Source organism: Pongo abelii, chromosome 10 (assembly GCF_028885655.2).
Source record: "Pongo abelii isolate AG06213 chromosome 10, NHGRI_mPonAbe1-v2.0_pri, whole genome shotgun sequence".
Taxonomy (NCBI): domain Eukaryota; kingdom Metazoa; phylum Chordata; class Mammalia; order Primates; family Hominidae; genus Pongo; species Pongo abelii.
The window spans coordinates 41921711-41943820 of record NC_071995.2 but is presented as its reverse complement, the minus strand read 5'-3'; the positions used below and the strand labels follow the sequence as shown (position 1 = coordinate 41943820).

The 22110-nt window shown below is 37.6% G+C and overlaps 1 protein-coding gene across 7 annotated transcripts in view; it reads right to left on the bottom strand.

Moving 5' to 3' along the window:
* Positions 1-22110, bottom strand: part of TMEM117 (transmembrane protein 117) — a 597128-nt gene that overhangs the window by 88704 nt on the left and 486314 nt on the right. For all 7 annotated transcript variants that reach the window (XM_054527171.2, XM_054527174.2, XM_054527173.2 and 4 more), the window contains one exon: positions 8920-9079. In XM_054527171.2, the coding sequence (XP_054383146.1) occupies positions 8920-9079 (160 nt within the window). The remainder of the gene's footprint in view (positions 1-8919; positions 9080-22110) is intronic.

Here is a 22110-nt window from a genome sequence, read left to right as displayed (position 1 = left end):
CTACAAGTCATATACTTATGCAAAGAAATAAAGGGATATATATAAATCAAATGACATAATTACAAATACTTAATAGAAACTGAGATAAAGTTTTCCATAGAGGAATGTTTTCTCTACAATTTATTTCTCGTGTCCTGTACGTAGCACGTGTGAGTCAGGTTACATTTTGCTGGTGTCTGTTTATGCCCTAGTTCTAGTGAGTTTACTAAAACCACAGAAAAATGTGATACAACAATAAAGGTAGAAAAATCCTATGTAGTAAATATCTATAAAAATTAATGATTTACTTTCTCTAAAAGTATTCAGAACTGGCCTGCTAATTTTATTAAAAATAATAAAAAGAACTTTACAAAAGTGGCACCACATTCTAATGGTTTCTTTTTAAAAAAAATTACAATACCAGCCGGGCACGGTGGCTCACGCCTGTAATCCCAGCACTTTGGGAGGCCGAGGTGGGTGGATCACCCGAGGTTGGGAGTTTGAGACCAGCCTGACCAACATGAAGAAACCCCATCTCTACTAAAAAAAAAAAATACAAAATTAGCCAGGTATGGTGGCGCATGCCTGTAATCCCAGCTACTCGGGAGGCTGAGGCAGGAGAATCGCTTGAACCCGGGAGGTGGAGGTTGCAGTGAGCCGAGATCACGCCATTGCACTCCAGCCTGGGCAACAAGAGTGAAACTCCGTCTCAGAAAAAAAAAAAATTACAATACCTTTCTATAGTATAAGTGGAATTTTCCTACCAATAGAAAACCTAGGATCGACTGCTTTCAAATCATTTAAATAATTCTAATAAGGACAGGTGTTTTGTGACACTAATTTAACTTCTTTATTTTTCTTTCATCTGAAATATGTAAATATGGGATGAATTAGAAGACAGTTTAGTTGGCTGTGAACTTGTTAGGATATTTGTCTTATATATTTTCAAATGTCTTGAGTACATATGCTTTCTGGGGCTCTGTTTCCTTAAATTAACTCTCTTACCACATGTACTAGTTCTTACAACTTCTACATGATGCTCACAAAGAGGGATACAGTTTGCACAAGACTCAGTGCTGAGCTGTCACTTCTTTATTCTCATCAAGCAGTTATTACTCTGGGCCTACTCCTGCCATGTAAGGCACTTTGCTTGGGAAGCTCCAGGGATATGAAGAGTTATAAGGAAAAAGTGACATGTTGATTTGCAGTTCAGGTAAAAAGTGCTACAGGAGTTCTGAAGAGGAAGTGATCACATGGCTTTAATGAAGAGAGAGTTGAAATGGTCTCCAATTGTAGGATCTAAATGAACAGAACAGAAAAGGCACAATCTGTAGAGGAACAAAAGACTCCTGACACTGGGGAATAAGTATGCTGTGGACAAATGCCCAGCAGCAAATACGTTGATCTGGGTGGAACTAGAGCATAGAAGACGTGGGAGAATACAGAGTCAGGGCCAGACCATGGAGGGCACTCAGAGAGCTCCCAGAGGCTGGACTCTCCTCTTGGACAATGAGGAGTCACGGACAATATCTAGGGCTGAGAAGTGTACAACATGACATTTCCAACTGGAAGGTTATGAAGAAGAGCTGCATAGGGCATATGGTATGAAGGGACGTGGATGTGTGGTGGCAGAAGATACATAGGAGATTACAATAGTATAGAGAGGAGTCAAGACTGGAATGGTGGCAAGGAAATGAGAAAGAAGAATGATATTAAAGGCATAGAGAAAGATAAATCAGTAGCCCTGGCTAGCTGACTTAGTATTAGGGGAGAGAGAAAAGAAGAAGAGACCTAAATTTCCTAAATTTGGGGGCTAATTTTTTACTCATCTTTATATTAGAAACCTATTAATTTGGAGTTATAGCCCAACCTCTCTCCCCTTTTCTTTCAGATGACCTCATCACCATAGCCTCCCACGCTAAGCCCATGAGTTTCTCCAATTCCTTCCTAGGAAATATGGAATCAGGCCTGACAGCTAGAGGGTGATTGCCCTCTGAGGTGTCAGCAGTAGCCATTTTCTTCTATTTGAATGAGAAACCTGGAAAGGCTGCTTTACAACAAGAGAGAAAAAAAAAGAGAAGGCAAAAACAAAAAAGATAAGAGATGGAAAATAAAGGCTAGGTCTGGATTCCCTGTTACACCCTGGTCTCTGCTTTCATGTGTCCCTAGAGGCAACTACATCCCTCCTCTTGAATTGGGTAGGATATCCCTAAAATGCAGCAATACATTCCTCCTTTGATTAAATTAGCTTGGCAGGGTTATTGCTACTTGTAGCCAAAATGGTCCAAACTTAAATATTCCTCACCATAAACTCTTCATCGTTGGTCATTTGGTGCTCTGACTACTCTCTGAACACTTCAGCATGTTATTGACATTTTTTTCTTTCTTTTTTTTTATTATTATTATACTTTAGGTTTTATGGTACATGTGCGCAATGTGCAGGTTAGTTACATATGTATACATGTGCCATGCTGGTGCGCTGCACCCATTAACTCGTCATCTAGCATTAGGTATATCTCCCAATGCTATCCCTCCCCCCTCCCCCCACCCCACAACAGTCCCCGAAGTGTGATGTTCCCCTTCCTGTGTCCATGTGTTCTCATTGTTCAATTCCCACCTATGAGTGAGAATATGCGATGTTTGGTTTTTTGTTCTTGCGATAGTTTACTGAGAATGATGATTTCCAATTTCATCCATGTCCCTACAAAGGACACGAACTCATCATTTTTTATGGCTGCATAGTATTCCATGGTGTATATGTGCCACATTTTCTTAATCCAGTCTATCATTGTTGGACATTTGGGTTGGTTCCAAGTCTTTGCTATTGTGAATAGTGCCGCAATAAACATACGTGTGCATGTGTCTTTATAGCAGCATGATTTATAGTCCTTTGGGTATATACCCACTAATGGGATGGCTGGGTCAAATGGAATTTCTAGTTCTAGATCCCTGAGGAATCGCCACACTGACTTCCACAAGGGTTGAACTAGTTTACAGTCCCACCAACAGTGTAAAAGTGTTCCTATTTCTCCACATCCTCTCCAGCACCTGTTGTTTCCTGACTTTTTAATGATTGCCATTCTAACTGGTGTGAGATGGTATCTCATTGTGGTTTTGATTTGCATTTCTCTGATGGCCAGTGACGGTGAGCATTTTTTCATGTGTTTTTTGGCTGCATAAATGTCTTCTTTTGAGAAATGTCTGTTCATGTCCTTTGCCCACTTTTTGATGGGGTTGTTTGTTTTTTTCTTGTAAATTTGTTGGAGTTCATTGTAGATTCTGGATATTAGCCCTTTGTCAGATGAGTAGGTTGTGAAAATTTTCTCCCATTTTGTAGGTTGCCTGTTCACTCTGATGGTAGTTTCCTTTGCTGTGCAGAAGCTCTTTAGTTTAATTAGATCTCATTTGTCAATTTTGGCTTTTGTTGCCATTGCTTTTGGTGTTTTAGACATGAAGTCCTTGCCCATGCCTATGTCCTGAATGGTAATGCCTAGGTTTTCTTCTAGGGTTTTTATGGTTTTAGGTCTAACGTTTAAGTCTTTAATCCATCTTGAATTGATTTTTGTATAAGGTGTAAGGAAGGGATCCAGTTTCAGCTTTCTACATATGGCTAGCCAGTTTTCCCAGAACCATTTATTAAATAGGGAATCCTTTCCCCATTTCTTGTTTTTGTCAGGTTTGTCAAAGATCAGATAGTTGTAGATATGCGGCGTTATTTCTGAGGGCTCTGTTCTGTTCCATTGATCTATATCTCTGTTTTGGTACCAGTACCATGCTGTTTTGGTTACTGTAGCCTTGTAGTATAGTTTGAAGTCAGGTAGTGTGATGCCTCCAGCTTTGTTCTTTTGGCTTAGGATTGACTTGGCAATGCAGGCTCTTTTTTGGTTCCATATGAACTTTAAAGTAGTTTTTTCCAATTCTGTGAAGAAAGTCATTGGTAGCTTGATGGGGATGGCATTGAATCTGTAAATTACCTTGGGCAGTATGGCCATTTTCACGATATTGATTCTTCCTACCCATGAGCATGGAATGTTCTTCCATTTGTTTGTATCCTCTTTTATTTCCTTGAGCAGTGGTTTGTAGTTCTCCTTGAAGAGGTCCTTCACATCCCTTGTAAGTTGGATTCCTAGGTATTTTATTCTCTTTGAAGCAATTGTGAATGGGAGTTCACTCATGATTTGGCTCTCTGTTTGTCTGTTATTGGTGTATAAGAATGCTTGTGATTTTTGTACATTGATTTTGTATCCTGAGACTTTGCTGAAGTTGCTTATCAGCTTAAGGAGATTTTGGGCTGAGACAATGGGCTTTTCTAGATATACAATCATGTCGTCTGCAAACAGGGACAATTTGACTTCCTCTTTTCCTAATTGAATACCCTTTATTTCCTTCTCCTGCCTAATTGCCCTGGCCAGAACTTCCAACACTATGTTGAATAGAAGTGGTGAGAGAGGGCATCCCTGTCTTGTGCCAGTTTTCAAAGGGAATGCTTCCAGTTTTTGCCCATTCAGCATGATATTGGCTGTGGGTTTGTCATAGATAGCTCTTATTATTTTGAGATACGTCCCATCAATACCTAATTGATTGAGAGTTTTTAGCATGAAGGGTTGTTGAATTTTGTCAAAGGCCTTTTCTGCATCTATTGAGATAATCATGTGGTTTTTGTCTTTGGTTCTGTTTATATGCTGGATTACATTTATTGATTTGCGTATATTGAACCAGCCTTGCATCCCAGGGATGAAGCCCACTTGATCATGGTGGATAAGCTTTTTGATGTGCTGCTGGATTCAGTTTGCCAGTATTTTATTGAGGATTTTTGCATCAATGTTCATCAAGGATATTGGTCTAAAATTCTCTTTTTTGGTTGTGTCTCTGCCCGACTTTGGTATCAGGATGATGCTGGCCTCATAAAATGAGTTAGGGAGGATTCCCTCTTTTTCTATTGATTGGAATAGTTTCAGAAGGAATGGTACCAGTTCCTCCTTGTACCTCTGGTAGAATTCGGCTGTGAATCCATCTGGTCCTGGACTGTTTTTGGTTGGTAAGCTATTGATTATTGCCACAATTTCAGCTCCTGTTATTGGTCTATTCAGAGATTCAACTTCTTCCTGGTTTAGTCTTGGGAGGGTGTATGTGTTGAGGAATTTATCCATTTCTTCTAGATTTTCTAGTTTATTTGCATAGAGGTGTTTGTAGTATTCTCTGATGGTAGTTTGTATTTCTGTGGGATCAGTGGTTGATATCCCCTTTATCATTTTTTATTGCATCTATTTGATTCTTCTCTCTTTTTTTCTTTATTAATCTTGCTAGCGGTCTATCAATTTTGTTGATCCTTTCAAAAAACCAGCTCCTGGATTCATTAATTTTTTGAAGGGTTTTTTGTGTCTCTATTTCCTTCAGTTCTGCTCTGATTTTAGTTACTTCTTGCCTTCTGCTAGCTTTTGAATGTGTTTGCTCTTGCTTTTCTAGTTATTTTAATTGTGATGTCAGGGTGTCAATTTTGGATCTTTCCTGCTTTCTCTTATGGGCCAAGATGGCCGAATAGGAACAGCTCTGGTCTACAGCTCCCAGCGTGAGTGACGCAGATGGGTGATTTCTGCATTTCCATCTGAGGTACCGTGTTCATCTCACTAGGGAGTGCCAGACAGTGGGCGCAGGTCAGTGGGTGAGTGCACCGTGTGCCAGCCGAAGCAGGGGCGAGGCATTGCCTCACTCGGGAAGTGCAAGGGGTTAGGGAGTTCCCTTTCCAGGGGTGACAGACGGCACCTGGAAAATCGGGCCACTCCCACCCGAATACTTTGCTTTTCCGACGGGCTTAGGAAACGGTGCACCAGGAGATTATAGCCCGCACCTGGCTCAGAGGGTCCTACGCCCACGGAGTCTCGCTGATAGCTAGCACAGCAGTCTGAGATCAAACAGCAAAGCGGCAGCAAGGCTGGGGGAGGGGTGCCCACCATTGCCCAGGCTCGCTTAGGTAAACAAAGCAGCCGGGAAGCTTGAACTGGGTGGAGCCCACCACAGCTCAAGGAGGCCTGCCTGCCTCTGTAGGCTCCACCTCTGGGGGCAGGGCACAGAGAAACAAAAAGACAGCAGTAACCTCTGCAGACTTAAATGTCCTTGTCTGACAGCTTTGAGGAGAGCAGTGGTTCTCCCAGCACGCAGCTGGAGATCTGAGAACGGGCAGACTGCCTCCTCAAGTGGGTCCCTGACCCCTGACCCGTGAGCAGCCTAACTGGGAGGCACCCCCCCAGCAGGGGCAGACTGACACCTGTTGGGGTACCAGCCGGGTACTCCAACAGACCTGCAGCTGAGGGTCCTGTCTGTTAGAAGGAAAACTAACAGAAAGGACATCCACACCAAAAACCCATCTGTACATCACCATCATCAAAGACCAAAAGTAGATAAAACCACAAAGATGGGAAAAAACAGAACAGAAAAACTGGAAACTCTAAAAAGCAGAGCGCCTCTCCTCCTCCAAAGGAACGCAGTTCCTCACCAGCAACAGAACAAAGCTGGACGGAGAATGACTTTGACGAGCTGAGAGAAGAAGGCTTCAGACGATCAAATTACTCCGAGCTACGGGAGGATATTCAAACCAAAGGGAAAGAAGTTGAAAACTTTGAAAAAAATTTAGAAGAATGTATAACTAGAATAACCAATACAGAGAAGTGCTTAAAGGAGCTGATGGAGCTGAAAACCAAGGCTCGAGAACTACGTGAAGAATGCAGAAGCCTCAGGAGTCGATGCGATCAAATGGAAGAAAGGGTATCAGCCCTGGAAGATGAAATGAATGAAATGAAGCGAGAAGGGAAGTTTAGAGAAAAAAGAATAAAAAGAAACGAGCAAAGCCTCCAAGAAATGTGGGACTATGTGAAAAGACCAAATCTACATCTGATTGGTGTACCTGAAAGTGACGGGGAGAATGGAAGCAAGTTGGAAAACACTCTGCAGGATATTATCCAGGAGAACTTCCCCAATCTAGCAAGGCAGGCCAACATTCAAATTCAGGAAATATAGAGAACGCCACAAAGATACTCCTCGAGAAGAGCAACTCCAAGACACATAATTGTCAGATTCACCAAAGTTGAAATGAAGGAAAAAATGTTAAGAGCAGCCAGAGAGAAAGGTCGGGTTACCCTCAAAGGGAAGCCCATCAGACTAACAGCAGATCTCTCGGCAGAAACCCTACAGGCCAGAAGAGAGTGGGGGCCAATATAGAACATTCTTAAAGAAAAGAATTTTCAACCCAGAAAGTTATTGACATTTTACATTGTTATGATATTTTTTCATCTAGAATGTCTTTCCCTTCCCCTTTGCTGACTCTGCCTATGTAAATCCTGACTATCCTTTCTTTCTTCCATCTGTCTTTATTAAGCAGTTTTTGGGTGAATTCATAATATCTGTAAATTACAGTGTTATATTTTCCCACTTGAAGTCCTTGATTTTAGTGAACTTATTGGAAGAATACTTAAAACTTACACAAATAGAGTAGAAGCATGAGGATGGTAATGGACAATCAAAGAATTTATGCTCTCAAATATATGAATGTAAGCAAATTCAATTAGACAACAGTCTACTTGGCTACTAATACCATTGACTTTAATATGGGTTCAGAGAGGTATCAGTAGGCCATTTGGGCAATGTGGACATTTTACAAGAGAAATTCTATTAGTTAGGAAATAGAGGAAGATAAAAATATCCTTTATATAAGTAATGCATGATACATTATTGCATAAGTGTTAAAAATTCAATTCTGTAGCTATCCATGGGACGTCCTACAGCTTAGTGCGAGGCAGATCTAGAACCTGCCAATGCTGTCTGACTCAAAGTCAGATTGGAAAGTTTTTCCATTGCTATTTCAGGAAATAAGAAATTTATCAATTTTCAAATGCGACAAAAATATTCCGTTTTATCTCTTTAAATAATTTTTAAAAATGATAGTGTATTTTAAAATATTATCCATTAAAATAGTAATATACTCAAAGAACCATCTTGAACCTAATGCCCAAGATATATTATTTAACAAATTAAAAAAAAAATCAATAAATAAACTGCTATTCTCTTTTGAGACAACACTGAATATCTCTCACAAAGGCCTGTTTTTGCCTCTAGAAATGAGAAAACCAATATGCTATCCTGTGAAATCTCACATAAATTCAGAATACAATGGAGTATTCCTTCAGTAACCATAGTCTTTGGTCTGGTGACCTACAGTGCCTCAGGAGGGAAAAAAAAAATTGCCTTATGAAAGCAATAAGAAAATGTCTAACAAATGGATGGATATTTAACGAGCAAGAAATAGCTAGTGTCTCTTTCTGCCCCATTCAAAAGAATAGTCCTAAAACCCCAAACAGTCACACCAGATTACATGAGTAACACTGGTTAGTGTGATGCTACTGTATGAAAAATCTGTTGCTAAGCAGGACAGAAATATGGTTTACATGAAAATGGAATGATCTCTGGTGAATACTGAAAGAAAGTAACAATTTCCATAACCAGAAAAAGAATTTTTACATCACTCCATTTCAACTGCTATAAAACCCTGAGCTGCTTTGACAATTGCTTTTCCCTGCTTTGCTGCTTTTATATCATCCTCATGTCTGCAGCTTTCCATTTACTAAATGACAGGGTTTTTTGGTTTTTGTTTCTGAGTGTGTTTTTTTTTCCCCCAAAGCCTAGGCAGAAAATACCAACGTGCTATATGGTTTCTAGGGGCCCACCTTGCAATGTTCATGAAATACATTTTTGGTGCCCCTCTTATAAAAGTCCAATTGGCTTTCCCTCCCAGTATAATAGCTGAAAATATAAACAGAGAAGGCCCCATCAATAGTAACTGTAAACGCTGTACTTATGTAGATTTATGGAGCCTGTTGCCATATCCTGTTTATTATACTGGGAACAGAGCATGCAGCAGCTTCGGTGAGGGGAGGGAAATACACTTACCTGCATCACAATAAGGAGGTCAAAGACCAAGATAAAAGAAGCAAGGAATGCTCTGGAAACTTCATCACTGGGCAAAAATCCCCGATTCAGCTTGTCCCAGCTGATCCAGTCCGTTGTAATCACAAGTACAACCACAGACGTCAGAGTAAAAAGAACTGTCCTGTAAGGAACAAGACACTCATTAAAGAACATAAGACATAAAATATAGATACTAGAGAGTGCGTGTTATCTGTGCTGTATTAAATGTCTGCCCCTTGGCAAGTACCTACCCTAAGGTATATTAGCCAAAAGGAAGATGAAAAAAATTGGCCGGGCATGGTGGCTCATGCCTGTAGTCCCAGCACTTTCGGAGCCCAAGGCGGGTAGATTACCTGAGGTCAGGAGTTCGAGACAAGCCTGTCCAACATGGTGAAGCCCTGTCTCTACTAAAAATACAAAAAAATTAGCCAGACGCAGTGGTGTGTGCCTGTAGTCCCGGCTACTTGGGAGGCTGAGGCTGGAGAATCGCTTGAACCTGGGAGGCGGAGTTTTCAGTGAGCCGAGATTGTGCCACTGCACTCCAGCCTGGGTGACAGAGCGGGACTCCATCTCAAAAAAAAAAAAAAAATTAAATGCCTTCTTTCAAAAGCAATTTTCCCTAAAGAACATTAAGATAATTATGGAACAAATAATTCACAACAATAATATTAAAAATGACTTTGGTTAGTGCAGTAAGTGTCCCAAGAAAACATTGGTGTGTAGCTCTTAGTAAACCTGTACATTGTTTACCAAGGGTAGTGGACAGGCAATGTAAGAAGATAAGGCAGATGGTGAATGGGTGAGGAAATCTTTGGATTCCATTATCCTTCTACAAAAGAGAGGGATAGTTAGACCAGACTCATCACCATTTCTAAGACTTGATAAGCTCCATACAGGGACCACCTCTAAAAGCCAATAATGTAGCCTGTTCTCATAGGACATATATCATCCATGGCTTGTGGTCTAGTGACCTCTCTCCATGTCAGAGCATCTGCTCCCTGCTAGATAAGATACTAGGAGCCTGACATTTTCTCTTATATATCTTTGTAGCCCCCATAAAATCTTGCATAAGTATACACAGATGGAGTTCAACGAGGGTTAGTTGAAACTAAAGCATTTTTAAAAATCAGGAAAACTACTCAAATTAGTCTTTAATGCTGACTTTTAAAGTAGATCTGAAATGTGGGTGATGAAAATTTAATCTGCCAGAGAATTGTCCATAATGTAGTTAAGCCTGTGCTTTTCAGGGCTATATTGGTGACTAGATATTGTTTAGAATTATAAGAAGAAAAAAACCAATTATTTGAAATAAATTTAACAGATAAAAATGCAAGAAAGAAAAGGGAAATAAAGGAAAACAGAAGAAAAAACATAGAGGTGAAATAACATTGTAGAACACATACTCATTTTGGCAATTAACAAAACCATTTTTGCCCTCTAATGTCTTATAATAATTGAAACTCATAAAAAATAATATGAATCTTCATAGAATTCTCTTTTCAATTGTACATAGTGTAAATCTCTAAGTCAAAAATTTGGTTTTCCTTTTCACAATTTCTTATTTGAGGTAAGTTATACTTTAATATAATGGATATAAAGAAACACTTGTTATATTTTTTTCTCCTCATGAATGGAAAAATACATTATTTTTTAAAATTTTAGAAAATAAACATTCTTATTCAACCTCATTATTTTATTAAAATTGCAAACTTTCAAAAGAATTTGACTCACGACCTCTAAAATATAAAGTACAGATTGTCTCCTGCTATGGTGTACAGTAACTTTGATCACAGAAATTCAAATGAATTAAATAAGTATGGGAGAAGTTCTAACTAATTATAACTCAATAGATAGAAATTGCAAGTATTATATAATAAGAATAGTGGGACTTAAGCAAAATTTTCTCAAGGTTAAGTCTATGTGTTTTTGATTTTGTTTTCTTGAGCTTGAGAAACCTCAAACAACTCTGAATGAAATCACCACAATTTCTTTTTTCAAGAAGGAATATAACAACCTTGATGAAGAATAAATATTGATTATTATTCAAAGTCTTTTGGTAATAAGGGTATTTTCTTACCATTCTTGGCTTTTCAAATGCATTTCCCACAAGGATGCTATAAATATATACACTTTACAGGATGCACTCATATGGCTGTATAGGTTGGTAAATAGTTGGGGCTCCAATTTTCTCATGTCCCACTTTCTTTTTCTCCCCAGCCTCCTTCACAGAGCCTCTCACCTCCCTGTTATCCAGCACTGTCTGGTTAACCTCTGGTCAAACAAGGGTACTCTAGTACCTCACTCTAGTTCTGTAGTCAGTGTCTATTCTATTGGTCAGAGCCTGTAGTCCATCGGCTCTGTGGTATTTTTAATATCATTACTGTATTTTCACCTGGAACCCCCTTTAGTAAAGACAGTTGATTAAGAAGAATTAATACTCTAATGTTACTTCATAGGTCTAAAAATGTAAACTGATACTGTAAAATTAAATATTTATTCAGAGGCACATTTTTGGGTGTGAAAGTCTAGGAGTTTGGAATAAGTGTCTGCTGAGAAATTAGAAACCTCATCTATTACAATATTTATAAAGGAACTATTCCGGGAGTCAGCAAGATAGCAGAATAGGAGATCCTCTACTCATATCCTCCCACAGAACAATAATTTGGCAGCTATCTATGGACAAAAGTGCCTTTTTCGAGCTTTAGGATTCAGATACGAAGTCCAAGACTGATCAGGGCTGTCTGAGAGGGCAGGCTTGTACCCAGTCGCCAGGCTTATGAACAGTGGTCCTGGATACAGACCCAGAAACAGCCTTATCCCCCTATGAACTTGGCTACAACTCCATTTGGCCTTCCTCCTGCCACCAAAATCATCCACCAAGGAATGAGGGAGGAGTCATGCCCACATGCACTTTGTACAACAGACCGGCTGATCTCAGCCCCAGCTGTGGACCCTAAAGAGGCCCTGTAATTCAGCTCTAGCCATTCTCACCTGTAGTCTGAGAACATTTCTGCCCACACAGGGACCTGCCAGGAGATATGCCCATTCATGCCCTGGTGGCAGTCCCACCAACTTTGGTCCCACTGTAGATGCTGAAAGAGCCCTTTAAGTTGGTTCCAGCTCCTCTCAGCTGTGATCTGAGAGCAGTTCTGCCCACCAAGAGACTTTATAGAAAACATGCTCATCCATGCTCCCAGAAATAGGCCTCAGGCTGAATGTAGATCCTGAAGTAGACCTGTGACCCTGCTCCAGCCCTGCTCGGCTGCAGTCAGGGGCAGTCTTGCCCAATCAAGAACCTGGCGGGAGGTACATTTGTCTGTGACCCTGGAGAGAGACCTAAAAACACTGAACTCAGCTGTGGACCCTGAAGCACACTCTGTAACTCAGTTCTAGCCCCTCTCAGCCATAGTCCAAGACCTGTTCTGCCTGACCAAGGATCCACCTAGTGACCTAGTGGGAGCCCTCCTAAGAACCTGGAGAGAAAGACACCAAATAGTATACCTGGTAATAGGCCTACCATCTGTGGAGCCAACTGTAGAATCTAAAGCACACCATTGCCCTAGTGTCTGTTCTATTGCCCAAAGTCCAATCTGTCTTGAGACTAGACAGGATCCATATACACTCTTCTCCTCGTAAGAACCAGCAAAAGTCTAGTGACCCAGTTAAAATTCCAGTCAACTGTGGTCCCAGAACCAATCCTAACAGGCTGGGAACCCTACAGGAGAAGGTCAATATCTGCCAAAGCCAATCTGTAAAGACTTGAACAGGTATTTGTTCCTTCAAATGCAGACACAAATGCAAAGCTACACAGATAATAAAGAATCAGATAAACATGACACCACAAAAGGAAACTAATAAGTGCCAGTAACAACCCCAAAGAAATGGAGATTTATGAACTGTCTGACAAAGAATTCAAAACAATCATATTAAAGAAGATCAATGGGATGGAAGAGGAGAGACAACTAAATGAAATCAGAAAAACAATGCATGAACAAAATCAGAAGTTAATAAAAAATAGAAACCATAAAAAAACCCAGAAATCCTGGATTGAAGAATACAATAACAGAACTGAAAAATTCAAAGAGAGCTACAATATCATATTTAATCATGCAGAAGAAAAAAATATCAAACTTAAAGACAAGTCACATGAAATTAGCCAGTTAGAAGAACGACAATTAAAAAAGAGTAAAGACAGCATACTAGGCCGAGCGTAGTGGCTCATGCCTGTAATCCCAGGGCTTTGGGAGGCCAAAGCAGGTGGATTGCTTGAGGTCAGGAGTTCGAGACCAGCCTGGGCAACACAGTGAAACCCTGTCTCTTAAAAAAAAAAAAAAAGAAAAATCAGCCAGGCATAGTGGCCTGTGCCTGCAGTCCCAGCTACTCGGGAGGCTGAGGCAGGAGAATCACTTGAGCCCGGGAGGCAAAGGTTGCAGTGAGCCAAGATCACACCACTAAACTCCAGTCTGGGTGACAGAGCAAGACCCTGTCTCAAATAAACAAATAAATAAATACAATATATATAGAAAGAGAGCATACTAACCTATGGGTACCATCAAGATAATATGCGATTTATGAAAGTCACAGGAGAAGAGAGAAAGAAAGAAAGAGAAGGCTTAAAGAAATAATGTCTGAAAACTTCCCAGAGGGATATAGACATCCAGATTCATGAAGCTCAAAGAATCTAAAGAAGGACCCACCCAGAGAATATTTTTCTGAGACACATTACAGTAGTTCCCCTTTATCTGTGGTTTCACTTTCAATGCTTTCATTTACCTACAGTCAGTCAAGCACAGTTTGAAAATACTAAATGGAAAATTCCAGAAATAAACAATTCACAAGCTTTAAATTGCATTCTGTTCCGAGCAGAGTGATGAAATCTTACTCTATCCTGCTCTTTCTTGTCCAGGATGTGGATTATCCCTTTTTCCAGCATATGACACTGGGTATGCTAACAGTTATTTAGTCACTTAGTAGCCATCTGTTATCAGATTGACTGTGGTGGTATTGCAGTTTGTGTTCAAGTAATACTTATTTTACTTAATAATGGCTACCAAGCACAAGAGTAGTGATGCTGGCAATTTGGATATGCCAAAGAGAAGCCATCAAGTGGAAAGGTGAAAGCTCTTGACTTAATAAAGAAAAAAAAAATGGTATGCTGAGTTTCCCAAGATCCATGGTAAGAACAAATCTTCTACACATGAAATTGAGAAGAAAAAATGGAAATTCATACTAGTTTCCATTTGCTGTTGCACCTCAGACTGCAGAAGTTATGGTCACAATGTGTGATAAGCAAAGATGGAAAAGGCATTAAGTTTGTTTGTAGAAGACATGAACAGAAACAGGTTCCAACTGATAGCAATTGGATTCAGTACTATCCACAGTTTCAGGCATCAACTGGGGATCTTAGAATGTATTCCTCACAGATAGAGAGGGAATACTTTATGATCAAATTGACAAAAGTCTTCAACAAAGAGGGAAACTTTAAAGCAGCAAGAGAAAAGAGACTCATCACAAAGAAGGGTACCCTGATAAAACTATTGGTGAACATCTCCATAAAAAAACCTTGAAAACCAGGAGAGAGTGGAATGATATATTCAAAGTGTTCAGGAAACGAAGAGTTATAAAAGAATAGTATATCCAACAAGACTGTCTTTCAGAAATGTAGGAGAGAGAAGGGCTTTTCCACAGAAGCTAAGACTAACGGAATTCATTGCCACTAGATCTGACTTTTATTTTATTTTATTTTATTTTTTTTCTGACTTTTAAAAGAATGCTGAAGGTAGAACTTAATGCTAAATAGAACTGAAAAGATGCTAATTAACAAAATAAAAATATCTGAATGTATAAAATTCACTAGTAAAGTTAAAAATATAATCAAGTTCAGAATATTGTAATAGGTATGTATAAACTACTTGTAACTTTAGAGTAAAAGTTAAAAAAACAGAAGTATTAAAAATAACTATAGATACCCTAGTTTGTTAAAGATATACAATATAAAGAAATGCACAGTGTGACATCAATAGCATAAAATGTTGACTGGGGAGTAAAAGTGTAGAGTGTTTGTATGCAACTGAAGTCAACTTCTTATCAACTTAAAATGGAATGTTATAAGATCTTTTACGCAAGCCTCATTGTAACCACAAAGAAAAAACCTCTAGTAGATACACAAAAGACAAAAAGAAAGGAATTAAAAATATAAGATTATAGGAAATCATCAAAATACAAAGAAAGACAGCAGGAGAAAAAGAAAGGAACAGAAGAATAGCAAAACATTTTAAAAAGTGGAAGTCATAAGTCTTTACCTATCAATAATTAGTTTAAATGTAAATGGATTACATTCTTTAATCTAAAAATGCAGAGTGGCTGAATAGATTCAAAAAGCAAAAACAAGGGCCCATTATAAGTTGCCTATAAGAGAATCATTTTACTCTTAAGGACACACATATACTGAAATGCAGGAATGGGAAAAGATATTCCAATCAAATGGTAACCAAAAGACAGCAGGGGTAGATATATTTAAATTAGACAGAATGGACTTTCAGTCAAAATCTGTTACAAGAAACAAAGATGGTCATTATATAATAACAAAGGGTCAATATATAAAGAGAATGTAACAATTTTGAATATATATGTATCCAGTACCAGGGCACCTAAACATACAAGGCAACTACTAACAGAACTGAAAAAAAGAGACAGCAATACAATAATAACAGTGGACTTCAGTTTCTATTTGCAACAATGAATAGATCATACAGATCAAAATCAACAAAGAAACAATGGACTTGAATAACACCATACACCAAATGACTAACAAATATATTCAAAACATTCCATCTGAAGCAGCAAAATGAACCTCCTTTTCCAGCACACATGCAACATTCTTCAGGATAAGATCATATGTTAAGCCACAAAACAGCTCTTTATCTTTTCTGACCACAATGGTATGAAACTAGAAATCAGTAACAGGAAGATTTTGTAAAATTCACAAGCATATGAAAATTAAACAACATGCTACCTGAACAACCAATGGGTCAAAGAAGAAATCAAAAGGGAAATCAGAAAGTATCTTGAGACCACAAAAAATAAAAACAGAACGTACCCAAACTGATAGGATGCAGCAAATACAGTTCTAAGACGGAAGTTTATAATCATAACTGCCTATAATAAGAATAAAGAAAGATCCCAAATAAAACACTAAATTTTATACCTCAAGGAACTAGGAAAAGAAGAACAAACTAAACTAATGCCAAAGTTAGTAGAAGATAGGATGTAACAAAGATCAGAGCAAAACTAAATCAAATAGAGACTAATAAAACAATGAAATACCAACAAAGCTAAAACTTGTTTTTTTGAAAATATAAACAAAATTGATAAACCTTTAGCCATACCAACCAAGAAAAAAAGAAGAGACTCAAATAAAATTATAAATAAAAGGGAAGACATTACAACAGATACCACAGAAATACAAAGGGTCATAAGAGACTACTCTGAATAATAATATTCCAACAAATTGGGTAACCCGGAATAAGGATAAATTCCTAGAAACATGCAAGTTACCAAGACTGAATAATGAAGAAGTAGAAAACCTGAATAGACCAATCATGAGTAAAAACCTCTAAAGAAAAGCCCAAAACCTGATAGCTTCACAAGTGAATTATATCACAGATTTAAAGAGGAATTAGTATCAATCCTTCTCAAATTCTTCTAAAAATTCAGAAGGAGAGGATACCTCCAAACTCATTTTAAGAAGCTAGCATTATTCTGATACTAAAGCCAGATACGGATACTATAAAAAAAGAAAATCATAGGTCAATATTCCTAATGAATATAAATACAAACATTTTTAAGAAAATGTTATCAAACCAAATTAATAGCACTTTAAAAGAATACCATGATCAAATGACATTTATCCTGGGAAGCAAGGATATGTTAGCTTACACAAATCAATAAATGTGATGCATCACATTAACAGAATAAAGGATACAAATCATATGATCATCTCAAATGCAGAGAAAGCATTTGATAAAATTCAACCTTATTCCATGATAAAAATTCTCAACTAATTAGGTACAGAAGAATTGTACCTCAAAAGAACTAGGGCTATATATAACAACCTCTCAACCAACATCATACTTAACAATGAAAAGATGAAAGCTTTTACTTTAAGATCAGGAACAAGAAAAGATGCCCACTCTCATCATTTCTATTTAACATGGTACTGAACGTCTAGCCAGAGCAATTAGGCAAGAAAATGAAATAAAAGATATCCAAATCAGAAAGGAAGAAAAACTGTTTCTGATTGCAGATAACATGATCTTACATATAGGAAGCCCTAAAGACTCCACCAAAAAAAAAACACAAAATACTGTTAGAATTAATAAACAAATTGAGAAAAGTTGTAGGACAAAAAAAATCAACATACAAAAGTAAGCTGTGTTTCTACATACTAATAATAAACCATCTAAAAAAGAATCAAAACAATCCCATTTACAAAAGAATAATAAAGAATAAAATTCTTCGGAATAAATTTAACCAGAGGTGAAAGATCTGTACACTGAAAATTGTAAGATGTTGATGAAAGAAACTGAAGAGACAAATAAATGGAATACTTCCTATCTTCAGAGATGGGAATAATTAATACTGTTAAAATGTCCATATTACCCAAATAAATCTACAGATTCAATGTAATCCCTATAAGAATTCCAAGGGCATTTTTTCAAAGAAGTCAGAAAAACATTTCTAAAATTAATATAAAACTACAGAAGATGGTGAATAGCCAAATGAATCTTGGGAAAGTACAGCAGGGCCAGGTACAGTAGCTCATGCCTAAAATATCAGTGCTTTGGGAGACCAAGGTAGGAGGATCTCTTGAGACTGGAAGTTCCAGACCACCCTGAGTAACATAGTGAGACCTCGTTTTTATATATAATAAATTAATAACTAGGCTGGGTCTGATGGTGCATGCTTATAGCCCCAGCAACTCCAGAAGCTGAGGTGGGAGGATTGCTTGGGTCCAGGAGTTTGAGTTTGCAGTGAGCTATGACTAAGCCATTGCACTGCAGCCCAGGTGACAGAGAGAGACACTTGTCCTTAAAAAATAAAAAAGAACAAAACTGGAGCTGTCACACCTTCTGATTTCAAATTATGTTACAAAGGTATAGTAATCAAAACAGTATGCTACTGGCATAAAAATGAGATACATAGACCAATAGAATAGAGAGCCAGAAATAAACCCATACATAGACAGTCAACTAATCTTTGACAAAAGCACTAAGAATACGAAGAGAATGGCATTGCAATAAATGAATATCCACATGCAAAAGAAAGAAATTAGACTCCTACATCATACACAAATATTAACTCAAAATGGATTAAAGACTTAAATGTAAGGCCTGAAATCATAAAACTCTTATAAGAAAACAGGGAAAAAGCTCCTTGACATTCGTATTGGCAATGATTTTTTGCATATGACACCAAAAGCAGAGGCAAAAAAAAAAAATAAGCAAATGGGATAACATCAAAGTAAGAAGCTTATGTACTGCAAAAGAAACAATCAACAAAATAAAAAGGCAAGCTATGAAATGGGAGATAGTTTTGCAAACCTTGTATCTGAGAAGGGGTTAATATTAAAAATATATAAGGAACTCATACAAGTTAATAGCAAAACATGAAATAACCTGGTTAGAAAATGGGCAAGTGGTGTGAATTAACATTCTTCCAAAGAAAACATACAAATGCCCAACAGGTGTATTAAAAGGTGCTTTATCTCACTAATCATCCAGGAAATGCAAATTAAAACTACAATGACATATCGCTGTTAGAATGGCTATTATCAAAAAGACAAGGGATAACGAGTGTTGGTGATGGTGTTAAGAAAAGGGATCCCTAGACTCAGTGCAGTGGCTGTAATCCCAGCACTTTGGGAAGCTGAGGCGGGCGGATCAGGAAGGAGTTCGAGACCATCCTGGCCAACATAGTGAAACCCTGTCTCTACTAAAAATACAAAAAATTAGCCAGGCATGGTGGCGGGCGCCTGCAATCCCAGTTACTCGGGAGGCTGAGGCAGGAGAATCACTTGAACCTGAATGGCGGAGGTTGCAGTGAGCTGAGATTGTGCCACTGCACTCCAGCCTAGGCAACAGAGTGAGACTCCACCTCAAAAAAAAAAAAAAAAAAAGAAAAGAAAACAGATCCCTTGTACATTGTTAGTGGGAATGGTAATGTAAATTGATTCAGCAAGTATGGCAGACAGTAAGGAAGTTCTTCAAAAAATTAAAAATAGAACTACTATACAATCCAGCAAATCCACTTCTGAATATATATCTAAAGGCAATTAAGTCAGTATCTTGATGAGATATCTGCACTCTCTTGTTCATATCATCATTATTCACAACAGCCAAGATATAGACCAACCTGAGTACCTATTAATGGATGAATGAAGAAAGAAAATGTTACACACACACACACACACACACACACACACACACACACAAAATGGGATAGTATTCAGCCTTAAAAGAGATGAAATCCTACCATTTGCAACAACATGGATGCACCTAAAGAACATTATGCTAAATAAAATAAGCCAGATATAGAAATACCCATATCGTATGGTATCACTTATATGTGATATCTGAAAAAGTAGAACTCATAGAAGCAAAGAGTAGAAGAACAGTTTTCAGAGATTACGAGTGGGGAAAACTGGGAGATGTTTGAAGTGTACAAACTTTCAGTTATAAGTGAATAGGTTCTGAGGATCTAATGTACAGCATGGTGACTATAATTAATAATACTGAAGTTTTACTTGCAATTCACTAGGAAGGTAGGTATCGAGTGTCTTCACCACATGCATACATCCATACACACACAATGGTTAACTATGTATGATGAATATGTTCATTAATTTGATTGTGTTGATATATGCATATGTATATCAAATCATGTTGTGCACTTTAAGCATATACAATTTTGTTAATTATACCTCAATAAAGCTGAAAAAGGGAGTAAATCTTATTCATGCTAATTATGTCATTGTGAGTAAAGTAATTAAAAGTAGTAATTAAAACTTTTTTATAATTTGACAAGTACTTTGGTAATTAGAATTTATTGTAACATTTTGTGTGAGAGATTCCTGAGGCCAAATCAGCACCAATTCACCTCTTGGATGTTTTCGTTATTTGACATATTTATATAATATAAAACACTCTTTCTAAGAGCTCTTGATAAGTGGTTTTCTGGCTTTATAATGTACTTCCCTTTTGACAAAGGGTATTGCTACAGATCTCAGGAAACAGTTACTGGTACCATCTTATTACTCCAAAGGGAAATTAAAGGAGGTATTCTGCCTGATATTTAATATTTAATTCTCCAAAAGGAATAAAAATGGCAATCATTAAATATCAATGCATACAGCTCAGAGAAAAAGACCTAAAAATAAAATCTCAAGAGAATGGAAAAAAGAAAAGAGGGAGCAAAATACTTTAATTGGTCATATCATCTCCAAAATTATGCTCAGTGTCTTATGTAGATATAACTGCAGATGCAAATGTATTGCATGCCATTTGTTTTTCTGAGCCACTTCTTGTAAAATTGATAGACTTTACCACGCTATGATAACTCAGCCAAAACCATTACTTTGAAAGAGCCAGGGCTGAGTTAGTTAGGTCATATAAAAAGAGTCACTTTTCTGTAAAACTGCCATGAAGGAAATAGTAATAATAGCAAATTACTGTTTCAGACATATGGTACTTAAGCCAAGCACTAGTATAAGGTCTTTATACAAATTAACCACAAATTAACTTATGTAATGTTTACTACTACCCCAATACCATCCCACCCAATTTAAAAGTGCTGAAACTGAATCACAGAAAGTTTCAATAACTAAACCAAACTTATAACACATATTTTATAAATTATATAACATATAAGATAGAAATGATATAAGATGGTTCAAGTCCAGGCTGACTCATGATAGTTTTTGTCATAAGCACTGCACTGCAATGCCTTTCATAGGAAGCACTTGAATATTACCCTCCTGTTATTATGTTTGTAGCTAGGATTTCATTCATTTTCATTTTTCATTATAAGTCCACTATTGTAAAATCATCATCCAGAAGTACTTAACATTGAAAAGTAAAGCTGATAGAGACTGTCAAGGACCAGCAGGGAACAGTTAAAAGGAAATTTCATGGCAGTGAAAATGGAACCTCATGGATGTTGGCCATCAATGCACCATCCTTGGGTTTTTATTTAACCAATATGGTGGAAAAGATGTTTAATCTGGACCATACTTCTTGGGGGGTTTCAACTTCTCTTTTTAAGTAGTATCCAATTAAACAATTATCTGTATTACTTTCCTTTCAGGCTGCAGCCACTGCCAGCATGACACACTGGCTCATCAATTCCACCCTCTCTGGTTTCTGGCCGCTAGTCAAATGGAAAGAACTCATACATAATTATCAGCTTGAGTGGCTGGAATCTTCATTATAATGATTCCACATTTCCAGTTAGTCTATTTCCTTTTCTTCAATTGTTGCTAATACCTCTCAGGTTAATAGAAATTAGAATGTGAGACTAAGAAGGGTTAACAGAGCTTTCATAGTCCAATGGTTCCTAACCTCTGGGGTGGGCTCCTGAGAATCACAGAGTTGTTAAAGAAGTGTGAATGCATATGTGCACTAAGATCTCGGTAAAGTGAACAAATAAACTGCTTCCATAGAGGTTAGGCCACCTGCTTGTGTCACAGAGGCTGCCAGTGACAGAACTGATGAGAATTTATATCTACTGACACTAAGGATTTGCTTTGTAGTAGAGTTCAAGTTTTGTAGTAGACCACCTTTTTTTCTGTTCAAGTAAAAATCTGCACAAATTCTCAAAAATATAATATCATCTTGATATCATTTGTTGGAAACATGCATTTTAGAGCCTACTCAATTGTTTATTATATATGGGATTAGAGACATGGTAGCACATGTAAATAAATCCAGATATTCTCCCAAAACAAGATTTAATTCATAGTCTTAACTGCTCCTTTATTCTAACTCCTGGGTTTTATAAAATATAGAACTTTTACTTTAGGTATCTAAATTTATGGATATTGTTTTCTTTCATTCATTACCACTTAAGACAGACTTCTTGAGTAGTCAGCCTGAAAGCAGTCATTAAATCAAAAGA